Here is a 16,496-nt window from a genome sequence, read left to right as displayed (position 1 = left end):
CTCTTGGGAGATGTGCTTGTACCCGGCCTTATAAAATGTTGGTTGGCAGCTTTGTGTATGAAACATACAGTACTGTGCAAACGTTTTAGGCAGGTGTGAAGAAAGGCTGTAAACAATGAATGCTTTCAGAAATATAAATGATCGTTTATTGTCCCCAAATGCATTCTGCAGCAGGACGACACCCCCAAACACACAGCAAAGTCATTAAGAACTATCTTCAGTGTAAGGAAGAACTGGAAGTACTGGAAGTGATGGTACGGCCCCCACAGAGCCCTGATCTAAACATCATTGAGTGTGTCTGGGATTACATGAAGAGACAGAAGGCTGTGAGGAAGCCTACATCCACAGAAGATCTGTGCTTAGTTCTCCAAGGGTCGTCACACCAAATACTGATTTGATTTAGATTTTTATTTTGTTCATTCACTGCATTTTGTTGATTGATGAAAATAAATGATTAACGCTTTTCTTTGTTTACAGCATTTTTTTCTCACCTGCCTGAAACCTTTGCACAGTACTGTAATAAAGACGCAGCAGTTTATATTTGCATGAGGAAGTCAAGTACTAAGTTCAGCTTTACGAATCGGATGATTTTGTATCTGTGGATCTGGGCAGTTTTGTGGAATTTGTCTCCAAACCCCACGTGGGCACGTGATGCGATCTGTACATATCAGGCAATTGGTGCACAAGCACGCAAAGTTTCGTAAGTGAGCAAGAGAGAAGTTAGATGTAGTCTTAGACAAAGCTTTAAAAAGCTTTTTGAAAGAGAAATTTATCCGATTTGTGAAACTGAACTTGCTTGTAAATTGTGCATAAATAATGACTATTTATTCCGGTTTGGATGTAAACTAGTTTCATGTGTGGTCAATTGCTTCACATTTGTGTGGACTGAATCATGCATTTGTGAGTCCTCATAAGTTACACACAAATCACTGCACAGATGTGTAAATCTTAGTTTACATTTGTGGATCATATCGTACGCATTTGGAACTATTTTGAGGAAAATTTCTCTCCATAAAAATCCTTCAGAATAATGATTCAGAGCAGAATACAGAAAAAAGAATATGCTGAATGTAGAACATACATGATGTGCATCAAACTCTGAATATGCAATATTTGGAATAGAAATGAAATATTAGTGTGCATGTAAATGTAGTGGCCAAGTCTAAGACTTTTAATCTTGGTCGAGGATGAAGACGATTCAAAAAAGTTTACTTATTGTCTCTTGCTGCTGTAATATACTTTAGTATGGCCTTTACATTTGAATGTTTTTCTTACCCATGAGCCTAAAAATTAGATGTAGTTCTTCCTTCACAGTGGCACCAGGAAACATAGGACGACCTGTTGCCATCTCATACAGGATGCAGCCTACGCCCCTGTGAGAAGGAGGAGATAAGGAGGCACAGAGGAGGACAAGTCGTTAGGTATAAAAATTCTGAGTGAGGTCGAGTTCACCACACAGACACACACTCACACACACACACACAATTAACAGTCTTTGAAGTGAATGTAAGTGCAAACTAGTATGGAGTGAGTGGGCACAGTCCAGCCTTTTGTTCCACACAGGATGGCGTGGTGAAGAGGCATCCTGCAGTCTGATGAGAGGGTATGTAGCTCTATGTGCTCATAAAAGGCTGATGTGTTGCTAGAGAGACACATTTATATTTCTGATTTAGCAAAGCTGTGGGGGTGTTCTCACCACAGCAAACTGTGTGCAAAAATACGTAAGGAAGGTGTCAAGAGAAATATTCTAAATGACACTTCTTCATCTGAGAGTCTAAGAGTGAAGACACACACTGCAGATCTTTACTTGCAATGGCGGTCACAGAACGCTCACATCAGAGTGGGGGCCCTGTGATGTGCGCTCTGTTCTTGCACTTGTCTTTATTTATACACAAGAAAAATAATACAATAATGAATACATTTGTTTAGTGGAATGTTGATACGTGAGCATGTGCGTATGTGAATGTGTGTGTGTGTGTGTGTGTGTGGGAAGCAGCTCCTTTTCCTTGTAGGCAGTCAGAACTGCTTGTTCAGCTCTGTACTATCGCTGTGAGAACTGATAAAAGAGAACAGAACAAGTAACAACAGTCTAAGTCATCAAAAAGGTTATTATGCAGTATTCTATCATAATTAAACTTATATCATTAAAAGCTTATACTGACTATTAAGTACAATTTTCCATTGACAGAAAGTGAATGCAAATATATTACGCCCCTTTGTATGACTAGTGACTCATCTCACTGCTAACAACCTGTGAAATTTTAATAGACAGAACTGAGTCACGGAAATCCTGGATGGCCCTCGAGTATATTTTAGTGTTTCACCAAGTAACAGGATTTCACTGTAACCAGGGTCAGCACCAATTCCTTTCCTGACAAGCTCAGTGGTTTAAAGTACACTTCTAGCTGTGTTTCAAGCCTTTAGTTTCCAGCCAAGCAGGTCAGTGTTCACCGTGACTGATGTGGAAAAATGTAAGAACGGCCCTTCAACAGAAACGTCTATTGTCCCCTGCTTACCACATGTCGATGGGTGTGGAATATTCTGTAGAGCCTAGCAGCACGTCAGGAGGTCGATACCAAAGCGTTACCACCTCATTGGAATAGGTCTTAGTGGGGACGGACTTGGCCCTGGCCAGACCTGGACATTACACAAGTCACAGGACCTCAGTAACAGCACAGTGAAATATCATCTACACACTGTGAGCAGGTAAAGAGAAGCTTCCGCTATCCGCTCATTACCCGTGTTTATTTAAAACTTTTGAAATGCAGTCAGAAAGTACTGGTGGATTTAACTACCCACTTCCAGCAGAAAACTGTGAAAACTCGGCGTGAGGGGCACAGTTGCTAGGATACAGGAAGTAAAGGTGCTAAAGTAGTTAGGACAGCGATCTCTGAGTGGCAGTAAAATAGAACTGGAAAGTGATCATGCCCAGAAATGTGCTGTTTCCTTCACAAAAGTTTACTTGTTAATGTGCGCTTGTTGTTGTGTGTCTGTTATTGTTCTCCTTCCTACCAAAATCAGCTAACTTCAGTTCGCCCTTATCATTGATGAGCAGGTTCTGAGGCTTTAGGTCTCTGTGGAGGATTTTCCTCTTGTGACAATAGGACAGACCACGCAGCAGCTGGAACATGAAGATCTGCAGACAGAAATATGAAACGAGGGTGTAATTACCAGAACAACAGTACAGGACAAATCTGAGGAGAAAAAGAGTTGCAGTAGTTGTGTAATAGTTAAGATTTAAAACAAAAGAAAAGATAAAAACAAAACAGTCTTTAATAAAAATGACACTAAGGGACGCTTCCACAAATCCCCCTCTGTGAACACAGTTCATCGTGCCGTTGTGCACATGTGCACAGTATCTAGAAACAGCATCCTCTTCTCTCGGTTATGCTAATTTAAACTGGACTGTGGTGAAGTGTCAAACTGTCCTGTAGTCAGATTAATCGAAATTTATAGTTCTTTTTAGAAAACATGGATGCCCCACATACTTAAAGTGGAGCGGGGACGATCCAGTTTGTTATCACACTCAGTTCAAAAGGCTACATTTCTGAGAGTGTGGGAATGGATCTGGAAAGGCAGCATTAATTCTGAGAGGTAAGTACAGACCTTATTTACATCTTAAAGTGTCACATTCCCTTAATTTAAACATTTCATATGTTTTCTATGTTCAGTGTATTGCATATCTATCATCTGTTATCTGAGTTTCCTTAAACAATGTAGTGGTCAGGACATGCTGGAGGGAATATATCTCTCAGCTGGCCTGGGAATGCTTTGGTTTTTCCATGGACAAACTGGAGGAGGTGGCTGGGGAGAGGGTGGTCAACTTAGGCTACTGCTGCCGCGACCAGGGCCCAAATAAGCGTAAAAAAAATGCACGAATGGAAGTAGTTGCCTAAGGAAAGTCGCATAGTAACTCAAAAATTAAAAAGAATCTGTTTAAGTAAATCAAAATATACATCACACAAGATGTACAAAGCACATTTCTGTCAATCATTTAAATACTCTCCTTCCAAAATGTTTTAATCTGAAAGGGAAGCTCCCACAAATACATATCCAGTAAGGCCAGCTTTCCACTGCACAATTTACACTGGTTATAAATATACTGGTTACACGGTAGTTATAAATATGGAGAGCTGCCCAAAGGTTTTCACATTTGCTAACAAATAGCTCCTTTCAGCTGCTCTCTTATTCACTTGGGTCACCGCAGCAGGTAGCTCCACATTGGCAGATTTTTTTGTTGGTTCCCCCTGACTGTAATTTGGTTTGGTGAGGTTTGGCGACCTCCTGACCTTTCCTGAAAAATGTGTTCAACATTTGTTGAACACATTTTTCAGGAAACTTACTTAGTGCTACAACTCGCAGCCTGCAACTGAACTCTTTGGTCTACAATATGCAGTATGTAGATGATGATTCATGCATATGACTCACCTTGACATTATGCATGCTCATGAGGTTCCCACAGTTGTCCAAGTACTGTTTAAGATCACTGTCCTGAAATACACGGTGGTGACAGTTTTGCAGTCAAACTGATCCATTTTGCTTTTTGGTATTTGAGATCAACATCTTCAGAAAACCTAATAAGCATAAAGTGATATACTCACAAGATACTCAAACACCAGAGTAAGGCAGCGGTCGGTGTGGATGATGTCATGCAGGGTGACAATATTAGCGTGCTTCAGGTTCTTTAGCAGAGACACTGGTTGGGCAAGGGAAGGAGACATGAAGTGAGCTATTTTATTCAACAAAACATGACAACACTACACCCGACGTGTCAAACTAAATGTGCTGGCTTCACGTACTTGTCCATCTTTATAGACAGTCTGTGGTCTAAAGCTAGCTGCTGTGTGTTGCTTTAAAGTTTGCATAGCCACGGGGAGGGAGAGAAGAATTTGCAGCTCTTTGATCCTCTTCATCAAATTTAACACATGCATGTGCTGATTTTTTTCATGCTACTTTATACTCCTACTTCACTGTTTCCACACAAAGATTTTGTGTTTTGAGGTTCTGATATATTATGTTTCACTTGCTGTTACTATTTAATGAGTTCCCTTTTATTTATTTTTTTCAGTATTGGTTTCTCTGTTTCTTGTGTTAAATTTAATGTTTTATTGGTCCTGACTTGTATATATTCCCTTGTATTTGGAGTTTTCTTTGGCTTGCATTCCCTTTGGATTCTCTAGACATTGTAAATTCTTCAGATTAAATTAGCACTTAATGTCTGTTTTGAGTTTGATTTTGCGTCTTCTGCGTCTTGCATTTGTGTCTGCAAGATCTTTCCACATCTCAGCCTAAGAGACAGAATAAAATAACAAGAACAACTAGACTAGAATAAACCAAACAAAAATAAAAATTTAATGATGATTAAAATTCGATAACACTGTAAAATCCCGAGACCATGACATGACTCACATGAAGAACATTTAAATGACCATTTAAGATAATTCAGCTTCTAAAAAGGATCATACATAAGCAAATTCTTTAGCAAGTTGTCTACACTAACATCGACATTATATATTGAACTGTATGAACAGTTCTGTAGTATTAATTCAAGCTGCTCTGTTACTAATGCTGCAGGTGAATGAAAGGACACGGTGTTATTATTAGACCTACCTGTTTGGTGTGATTACCAAAACTGCAAGTAGAAGCTGCACAAACACAGCAGCACTGGACTCTAAAGCGCGCGTGTGTGTGTGTGTGTGTGTGTGTGTGTGTCTGTGTGCACATACCTTCTCTGATAGCAGTGCAAGGTGCCCCCTCATCGTGCTCCAGCCGGATCTCCTTCAGTGCAACCAGGTTCTCAGTGAGTTTGCTCCGCCCTTTAAAGACTGTAGCATATGTCCCCTGCACAGAGAAACATCCCGAAGAGCTAACTGATATTGTGATGTTGCTGTACTACAACAAAATATACTAATAAAAAGTACATGTTCACATAGAGATTATGGGTGTGGCACCATCCACACACACATCCACATCACTTATGCACAAATAACCCTTTAATATATTTTCAATCGTTAACTGTATCCTTGGCTCTCATTGGTATTCCATCAAAAGGAAAGAGCTGAGGCGGTTCAAACATCTGCATGCTAATGGAGTCATAGTGGGAATACTGGGAAGCGCAGTGGAACCATCCATAGCAGGATGAAACAATGAAGTCTATAGTTTATGAAAATCCATAACAACACTAACAATTTTTCTTTTTAAGGAACAATTTGATGTCACAATAGGTTATCATGTTATAATAATATCATTTGTTAAAAGATTCCCAATGAAACTCTTCCATTGTTTTACAAACTGAATTAAGATTGCACATATCGCGTGTGAACAGCATCAAAACTTCACATCTCGAACAGCCTTTGTCATATTCAATAATTAAATATATATATTGTTTTAGGATCTGATTATTAAAGTTTGATGATTTGTCATCTAGAATAACTTTCCACTGCTGATTATTTTATCAGCCAATGGTGCCTGCCGCAAGGCGTAAAGCTAACCATGCTTTTGTGGACCTCCTATCACTATAATTGACAATAAAAGCAGCTCTTCTTGATCTCCTGCCACCCCTGTTATCAGCTGCTGAGCCTTGTGACTCAGATTGATGCAGGCTGCTTCTGCCACTAAACATTCCTCAACCCTTAAGGCAATAAATGTTCTCACATAAATAGCATGGTATTTAGGTGCTTTCAGCCCATGAGCCCTCTTCATCTTAGGCAAGTCCATGAAATGTAATCCACTTAACAATTTGTCATGAAGCCATGCCAGAAATCTGAACACATGGGTGCACTAGTTTGGCTTGGTATATAAGCAAAGAAGGCACATACTGCATGTGGTACTCACTTTGATATGATGAGCGTGGCTGATCACAGACAACGTTATCCTCCAGAGACGTTTATCTGTGGACTTGTTGTGCACACTCATATCTCACTGGACTATGATGTGGCTGAAAATCTATTTCTTTTCCTAATAATTTGTCCTGAGCTCAAATAAAGATGTAAAGCAGCAGTTATAGGGACTGAGGAAAACAGAACCACTGTGTATCTGACTGCTCTGACACGTGATAATGTGACAGCAGTATGTTGCTGATGTCAGACTGCTGAGTTGATATCATGTCCCAGAGATGGACTACAAAACACACATCCTTTATATTTTGCCCTGTGCATTGTGTCAACGTGGACAACCCAGTAGGAAAAATCACTTCATTACAAGATTAATTCCCAACCTCTGTAAAGTCTACAGTGCATTCACAGGAAACATGAAGTGTCATGACACTTTGTTAGGTTAACTGAAATTACTTCACTCCAGGCAAAACTGAATAGAGAGAAATCACTGTTAAAATATTCAAACTTTACACAGCTTTGCAAAAACACATCAGTTCAGATTTGTGTGTTTCTACAAATGTACGAGAGGGAATTACTTTCTTGGAGAAGTGATCAGTAATTAGTAACTAATTACTATTTCCAAGTAACTTGACCAACACTGCTCTTTACCCGTGACCCGTGAGTACTCTGACTCGGAGACATGCATATTAAGTTAACTGGTGATTCTACACTGGTCATGGATGTGAGGTAGATAAAGTGGAGTGTACAGAAGTGTATGAATGTAGTATAACCTTTCTGATTGGTCAGTAAGGCTAGAAAAGCACTATATGAAATCCAGTCTGCTCCATTTCCAAAGTACTTGAAACAACAACTACTTAACACGACGTACTTTATACGACGGCAAAGTATTTATAGTTCACTGGTGGGTTTAACAAATTGTTTAGAGTTCAAAACATGTATTAACAGCACATTGTAGCCTGTAAGATAAGAAACACAGCAGCAGCTTACATGATAACCTTCTGTTGATGGTTTGTTTTTGTAGTGTGTCACTGTGAAATATTGGACGTTATTATCTCCTTTCCTTTCGCAAAGGATGGCCCTCTGATAAAAGAGGTAATACAGGAAGCAATGACGCAATTTCTAGTATTTAGAGAATTCACCCAGCTCTCATTATGGCTGCTATGCAGATGCGTCCAGGTCATTTCACTCATTTCAAAGCCTTTCTAAGCAAAATTGAGTGTTTAACATAAGCATGTGCTCTTAATGAAACATGAAAACTGTGAAAAGATACAACTTACCTCACCCAGTTTGCCAAGCTTAACATATGTTTCCAGTTTCCCAAATCCTATGTCAGACTAGAAGCAAGAAGAAAAGGAAAGATTAATCTTATAGCATCCACTGCTGTAGTGCCTTCAATCTGATTACACCCTGCTTTTATTAGCTAATGCTTTATAAATTAATTAGAGCAAGAGACTTTATTCTGTCAAGCGAGCAGGAAGCAAATACCTCTTAATTGAGAAGAAGGTCCAAGAAAATATTTACCTAACCTGACAGTTAAAGTTTCCGCAGTCCCCTTCAGCCTGTTACCCACTACTCTCTACCTCACCTTTGGCACCATGTACAGTATATCTCACACACAAACACACTGCATATCTCTGTGTAAAGCTTAAAAATGTCTCATTTTTTAAAAATCTCTGAATTTTCAAAATATTCATAATTAGACATTATATTATTACAGAAGGAACTGGATAACAACAAAAACACAGAAGCAAGGTAAGAGGACTTAATAATATGTTCAAAGGAAATTGAGATGTTCTTTCAATCAAGAGCAATTTCTTCAAAAGCCAATGAAGTCAATAAAATGAGAAAGTTCTATTAAAAAGGCAGACAAACATGGCAAAAACAGACACATCACTAACCAGTGAGGCGCGTCGAGACATGCGACTGAGAGGTTTGCAGAGCGGTGAGTTTTCATTCTCCATCTGCAACTTCTTCAGAAACTCTGGAGGCAGGCGGATGTCCATTGGCAGGGACATGCGCTTACTAACGTCCTGCAAGAATAAAAGTGATTCATAAAAACTGTACGTTCTCATTTCCAAGTGCTTTGAGGGACTGATCCTGGCACAAAAGCATTGCTGAGCCCTCTCCTCCTTGTACCCGTGGCTCCCAAACCATTCATGCAACAAACACCATCATAAAATTTGCAGTTGACACAACAGTCATTGGTTCAATCGCCAGCAATGAGGAAGAGTGCATAACGTGTCAGCTTGGTGCTCCACCAGCAGTCTCATCCTCAACACACGGGTCAATCCAACAAGATAACTGACCTGACCTCAATAAGTAGGCTGGATATGTCTTGGATTGAATATCTTTAGGCCTTCAATTGGTCTCCACACACCTCAGCTGTCATCTTTAAGCCACAATAATGGCTTTACTGTTTCTGCAAGCTGAGGAGAATCTGTACTTTTTGAGCCATGCCACACCATAAACATACTTTGCACTCTTTTACTGTTTGTATTGTCATTAATACTGTTAATTCTTTTACCATTTATAACTATTGTTATTTTTAAATTACATCATCGCTTATCAGTTTTTATTGTCTGTTTATTTTCAGTCAGTCCAGTTCAAAGTCCACACAATGTTACACAACCTACGTAACACAACCTTATTAAATCACGCCAAAGTCAGACTGGGTAAAAATAGTGGTTGGAAACTGCAGCACTACCACAATTATTTTGACCGTGTGCAATGAACATGCAGTCTTGTTGCCTTTCAAATGGCTGCTTCAAAGATGGGGACCAGATCTGCGATGACTCTCCAGTCAGTTGCCATCTTCCGAGTGTCTTTAAAGCATCAAGACTGTGATGAAGCAGCAATAAGACAATCAGTCTGCTATCATTTTGTGACAGAATGGGATCAAACTGGCAATGTGTTTGTGATAATACAGGGATTGAGTCTAGTTAATTGGCATGTAGTTGAATACATTTATAGAAATTCATATTAAACAGAAATTAATTACTTGCAGCCAAAACCTCATAGATCTAGTAAAAACTGGAAATTTCCCAACAAATAGTAATATAGTTACTACAGGATGATTTTAATTCAATTCAAGTCAGTGTTGTATAAAGCACCAATTCACAACAGTCATCTTAAAGCACTTTACTGCAAGGTAAAGACCTAAACATTAGAAAGAAACCCCAACAATCAAACAACCCCCGTATGAGCAGGACATGGCCATAGTGCGAAGGCAAAGTTCCCCTTTAACAGGAAGAAACCTCCAGCAGAACCAGGCTCAGGGAGGAGCAATCATCTTAAGTGAGAGGTTGGGGGGCAGGGGGGTTAAAATACATATCTGCTTTAATACGTCCTACATGCACACTTAAATGAGGCAGTGCACATTTATTATAGGTTAAATTCCATTTTGCACTTTTGCATGTTAAAATGAAAGAAATGTCACTTTAATGAAAACATAAAGTGAAGTAACTGAGCTGCTATTAAACACTCATTAATGACCGGCCTTGAGCAATTTACTCAGTCGGTTTTAGTAACTGCAGCATGATGTGTAATTAAAGAGCGTGTGGTCAAAAAGTGTTACTTCATAATACAGCACCCACACAGGGGCTATTTGGATTTACTGTAACTCTGCTAAGTCTGAAGGTGAGCAGAGGAGTGCTGAATCCATGAAACAATCTCTTATTAAAGCACATTAATTAGTTACATTATTTAAAGCCTTTTATTAGAAAGAGCTGCACAGAAAAGCTGTCCAAGTCTGTGTAAGCTCGCAGGCTGCAACCTATTTCTGTCTTCTCACTGAGTACTCATTTCTCTTTTGGCTTCGCTCGACTGTCTGGGCTGTGTGGCGTGAATCACATTTGCTCCACGGGGACTTTTTCTGCAAAGGTGGAACTGTGAACTCTCACATTTTCAATAAAAAAGTCTGCTGCAGCGGGCAGGGTTAAAAGCTTCTGACTCATCTCAGTGAGCCCACGGAGGTGGAAATGGAGAAATAACTCCTGGGGAGGAGGACATCTCCTCGTGTAACTGCTGATATCTGCGCCTGGCTGACGTTTCATGTTTTTAATATGCACTCCAACCTAGACAGTTTCCTTTCAGTCAGTTGGCAAAACACAAATTAGTGTGAAGCCAGCGTGTGAGATGGAAGGCATTACAGGAATCCAAACCCTACCATCTATTATATTACAGTTTTTCTGTAGTGCTGTGGCACAACATGTTTTAACGCCTCACCTCTGAAGATGCTTTTCTCAAAAGAACTCACACACACAGCACAGTACTGATTTTACATCAAAATCAAATCTTTGCATGAATAACTCACATCAAAATGTCATCTTCCTTCGAGATTCTTTAAACCAGGTATTTTAGTGACACTGAATACTCTACAACACTTAGATATCCTCACAAAATACTCTAAGTATTAAGAGTTTTCTCAGTTTCTTTTGTTTAGTTCTCAATGATGATGAAGGTTTTAAAAGGAGCTGTAAAATCCTTCAGAACAATTCATTACCTCTGCACATAAAAAGGAACATTTGTCATTCTGTCATCATCCAGATTTTTTTTGTAGACATGATGGATTTGAGTTCACATGAGTTTCGGCTCCTGTTTTGATTTCTTTGTTATTCTAGCGATCAGTTTCCATTCGTCCCTTATCTGGGTTAAGGTCGTGGAGGCAACAGTCTGCGCAGAGAAGCCCAGACTTCCTACATCCCGGCCACCTTAACCAGCTTATAGTGTCGACAGATACAATCTCTCCAGCTTGTAATGGGTCTTCCCTGGGGCCTCCTCCTGGTTGTTGTCAGATACCCAAACCACCTCTGCTGGGTCCTTCTCATGACGAAGTTATCAGTTTTAATCTTTATAGTTTCACCTCTCAGTAAAAATTCCCGATGGAATTAATGTGATTCACTGCATGGCCCCTGCTTTGATTGCACTGTTATTGAGCACCTTTTCATTTCATCTCCCTCCGTCTTGTCTCTCCTTCAGTGCCTTCGTCCTTTCTGTCTCTTTGTCTGACATATTTTTTAGTGTTAGTCTTCACATCTCATCTTCATGTTGCTGTGTTTTGGTTATTGCCTTGATAATTTTACTTTCTGTTTTTGTCTCCTTCTGTTGTGATTGTCTGCTCTGTCCTCATAGTCTTCTCCTTTTCTATGACTTCCTCTTCTTCCTCTCTTCTGTGACTCATTGTATATATTGTCTCTGCCAGATCATCTGGTTGTCCACTCTACAGTCACTTGGCAGCCCATTTTTCCAGCACATGTCCAAACACTGTGTGGTTTATGATTGATTAACAGTTTCTTGTAACCCTGGTGGAGTTTTTATTGGAAGTTTAATCATTTACAAACATGCTGTAAGTGATGATTTATATATTACTATTTATGCATCATTGCTAAACCACAATAATTCACAGAACAGACAGTGCGACATGTTTAAGCAAGAAATTCATAGAAAATTAAACAAATCTGTTTTTGCATGTTAATCCACAGGCTCTGACATTTTATAATTCATTTAAAAAATTAAAAATTCAATTTTGGACTGTAGCCTGGTTTTTGCATGCTGTGACACATATAGGCAATGATTTGTATCAGTGTAGCAAGGATAAAACAACAGATAATACAAAGATGCAGGAGATTGCAGAAGAACACACACACACACACACCTACACACACACACACACACGATGACAGCATGCCTTATAATTCCACTGCACTGGTTTATTTATATTTATACATGCAGTTTGAGGGGATAGGTTAATTGGATAATCCAAATTGTCACTAGGTATGAATGTGTGAGTGAATGTGAGCGTGAATGGTTGTCTGTCCCTGTGTGTTGGCCCTGCGACAGACTGGCGACCTGTCCAGGGTGTACCCCGCCTCTCGCCCTATGACAGCTGGGATAGGCTCCAGCGCCCCCCGCGACCCTGGAAAGGATAAGCGGAAGCGAATGGATGGATGGATGGTTTATTTATTGTTTATCCCACAATACATCTTTTTTGTAGAGACAGTCTGCTTATTTTTCTCTGTGGTGGCACGTAAGTTTTCAGCTTTTTCACTGTTGCTGTAACTACAGTTTACTATATTATGTGACCACTGAAGGAACAATATCTCTTTCCTCTATACATACAAATAAAACCACTTGTTCTCCTTATAAAGCAGAATATAAAACCTTATGGTCTGACTATGCATGTTTAAAGCTCCACACTTCAGAAATGTTGTGAGGGATGTGCCAAATCAGTGGAGGCGCAGTGCAGTTTTAATCATTACTTTCCTTTGACATTATGTAAACCAGGGTAATTATGTTACTTTGTCATTGTTTGAAATTAATTCCTTATGTCCTGAAAGCCTTGTCCGACTTGTTTTCACTGACAGTAAACACATAATGACCCAGACAATTACGTTTCAGGAATTCTGTGTATTAGAGTCAGCAGTCTTTAGATGTTTTAATTCAAGAACAAGGTTTTTCTACCTCGTGGAGGATATGTTCATGCATTAATCCACCTGTTTTCCGATTATCTGGGAGAGGGTCACACAGACAGCTCATCCTAAGAAACACTGAGACATTCCCAGGCCAGCAGAAAGACATAGTCTTGTAGTCTTGGGACCCTTTTCTGGTAGGACATGCCCCATTGGGCTCTTGACCAATGACCAGGGTAGGGACATAGACTGACTAGTAAATCAACAACTTTGCTTTAAAGCTCAGCTCTCCCTTCATTGCATCTGACTGGTACAGTATCCACATCATAATCCTGAAGCACCGCTCAAAGAATCTCGCAGTGGACTTGTCAAATGCCTTCTCCAACTTCAAAAAATATCTGTAGACAGGTTGGGAAAACACCTGATGTTCGACAGATGGACTCTTTATCAGTACCCTGGCTTAGACCTTCCCAGGGAGGGTGAGTAGTGCGATCCCCTCATATCTGAGCACACTCTCCAGTCACTCGTATTAAAGATGGGAACAATCTCAACCTATAGGTAGTGCGCCAGAGCGATACAAGAATCTCTACCTGCCACCTCTCACTCCAAACTGAAGCCAGGTTAGTTATATATACCCCAAGCTGCATATTAAGGTGAGCCCACCAACAACCCCAGTTCCAATGAAGTTGGGACGTTGTGTAAAATGTGAATAAAAACAGAATACAATGATTTGCACATCCCTTTCAACCTATTTTCAATTGAATACACTACAGAGACAAGATATCTAATGTTCAAACTGCTAAACTTTATTGTTTAGCAGTTTATTCCTTTATTTATTCAATTAATAATTAACTCTTAATTAGCTCTTACTAAGTGAGATAACTGAGAACATTTTGGTTCAGTCAGTCAGTCTTCAGTATGTAAGGAGAAAGTTTTCTTGTCAAAATTAAGAGTGAGAGATTCTAAGTACATTGCCAATACATCAAAACCATATCTGGATAGAAAAAAAGACATTGGAATATACCATCTGTGATGGACTGGCCTCCACAGAACTCAGACCTCAACATTACCGAAGCAATTCAATTCAATTTTATTTATGGAGCGCCAAATCACAACAACAGTCGCCTCAAGGCGCTTTATATTCTAAGGTAGACCCTACAATAATACACAGAAAAAAAAAAGCAGTGTGGGATCATCTTGACAAATAAAACAACAAGAGACGGGCAACACTGAAAGAAGAATTTTGAAACTATCCCAGAAGACGACTTAAAGAAACCAGAAGAAAGCTTTCCTAAGAGAGTTTAGGTAGTGCTGCAGAATAAAGGTCGACTTGACTTGACTTAGAATTGTTCAAATTCTATTATTTCATACTGCTTTTCCATGTTTCATTAAATCACTAAACCCATTTCCCATTTTTCCAGTCTTTTACATTTTTCTTTTAAAACTTTAACTACACTAAAAATTAAACCAAAATAAATTAGATTTAGCTACTATTTTCTTAAGTTGCAATTTGAGTTTTTACTTACCTCCATGGAGAAGCGTCTGTGCTGGGCCTTGCTGTGGTAGTGTAGGTGGGATGGAGACTGTGCTCCTGGAGTGGTTGGTTCAGGGCTCACTGGGCTGGCATCATGAGATGGAGGACCCAGTCTGTCTGGAGTCAGGCCTGACAGAGGGGAAACATAATCAACGGTGGTGGGGTACCGAAAACTTTGAAACAGCTTAAGATCTCAGTGGGATACGTTCTCAGAGAAATTTTCTGGAGAGATGAACATAATTTAGTTGGGTTAAAATCTGGTGACTGTGAAAACATATCATGTGAATTTTAAAGTTTTTAATTTTTAAAGTCGACAGAACAGTCAGCGACTGGCACCTTGGCTCCTGTATGAAAGCGTCGGCACTCATTAAGTTTAAGCACTAATTCAGTTTGGGTTTCCGGCAGTTAGTCTCTGCAGAGATGGTCCTTTAATCACAGAACTACAGCTGACTTTCAATATCAAGGGAAAAACTCCATCCCCAACCCATGTAATTAAGTCCGACTTCAAAGCTGTACATCTGACCCTGATATCCACGTGTGCACAAATCTGTGTTTTTCCCAAGAAAATTGCCTTCTTCTTTATATTTAAAACTCTGCTTATGTAATTTAAATGTTTATGTGAAATAAGGCCGGTTTTAAAATGCCCAACTAAACGCCAAGTTTACAGGGTGGAACAAGAGTATTCGATTTTATGGCTATTTCGTCTTCCCTTTGTGTGTGTGACTTTTTTATTTTTTACAACCATTTTGCTGAGACTTAAAATTTGAATGTTGACCTGATTTGATTGACAGCTGTGACAGCACAGGGGTAGTAGCTCCTCACTGTCCATAAGCTTCATCTCATCTGCAGCCTCCAGGCATGTGTATGTGCATTAAAATACAAAGCACCCCTGTTTCCATGGGGATATTGGTTAACAAGGGAAGCAGGTCTCGGTGTTAAGGAGGAGGTCTCAGACAGTAGGTTTCTTCTTAGCTTCCGCACAGCAGACACACTCATATTTATATGTATACATGCTAAACATTTACTGTGTAACTATGGCCTTTCTCAACCTGCCTACACACACCCAGCTCATATGTATATATATAGATAAATAAGTGAAATTAAAAAGATAAAGCAAAACTAAAGGCAGGAGCAGTGCTCAGATTTGAGCATGCCCGGTTGAGTTTGATGCGACATTTTAACAGCACCGCAGAGAGCCTTTTAACAAGCCATGCTATGCGTTGTATTCAGTGACTGTCTAAATGGGCCGGGGGGATGAAATGACAACCTGTTTGCTAGTCATTTGAATATCACAGCTACAGCACTCCTCTGATCTCTTGATGCTAATTAGGGTCAGTGAAGGTGACACTGATATGAACACACGCTAACAAAGTGTCACATCGCTGTGAAATATGGATGGATGCCTGCTAGAAATCTTGTTAGAAAAAGGACAATCCAATATGGTACGCCACATGATGTTTTTGTAGCATTTCCATCTCAAACTGTGCTCATAGTGAGAGGCTGAAATAGGAACAAATGAGCGGGGAAAGAAATACCTTCAGTACTGACTTGGACATGTTAGATTATTTGCTTTGCTTTTCATCAGTGTTGCACGTCGTCTGCACAGACAATTGACTGAGAAGAATTTCTGATCTGGTATAGCTCCTTAAGGGAAAACACTTGACATTTAAATATCACACTCATACAAAAGCATATTCAGCAAAGCGGCTTTAAATTACC

At 39.6% G+C, this 16,496-nt stretch overlaps 1 protein-coding gene across 4 annotated transcripts in view; it reads right to left on the bottom strand.

Moving 5' to 3' along the window:
- cdk18 (cyclin dependent kinase 18) overlaps positions 1–16,496 on the bottom strand; it is a 57,999-nt gene that overhangs the window by 13,775 nt on the left and 27,728 nt on the right. For all 4 annotated transcript variants that reach the window (XM_031730303.2, XM_039612429.1, XM_039612428.1 and 1 more), the window contains 9 exons: positions 14,770–14,906; positions 8,735–8,866; positions 8,114–8,170; positions 5,727–5,841; positions 4,602–4,696; positions 4,429–4,491; positions 3,013–3,136; positions 2,517–2,637; positions 1,276–1,373 (listed from right to left, as the gene is read on the bottom strand). In XM_031730303.2, the coding sequence (XP_031586163.1) occupies positions 1,276–1,373; positions 2,517–2,637; positions 3,013–3,136; positions 4,429–4,491; positions 4,602–4,696; positions 5,727–5,841; positions 8,114–8,170; positions 8,735–8,866; positions 14,770–14,906 (942 nt within the window). The remainder of the gene's footprint in view (positions 1–1,275; positions 1,374–2,516; positions 2,638–3,012; positions 3,137–4,428; positions 4,492–4,601; positions 4,697–5,726; positions 5,842–8,113; positions 8,171–8,734; positions 8,867–14,769; positions 14,907–16,496) is intronic.

The sequence above is a fragment of the Oreochromis aureus genome, linkage group 5, assembly GCF_013358895.1.
Source record: "Oreochromis aureus strain Israel breed Guangdong linkage group 5, ZZ_aureus, whole genome shotgun sequence".
Lineage (NCBI taxonomy): Eukaryota > Metazoa > Chordata > Actinopteri > Cichliformes > Cichlidae > Oreochromis > Oreochromis aureus.
The sequence above is the reverse complement of the archived record's forward strand: the minus strand, read 5'-3'. Positions and strand labels throughout refer to the sequence as shown.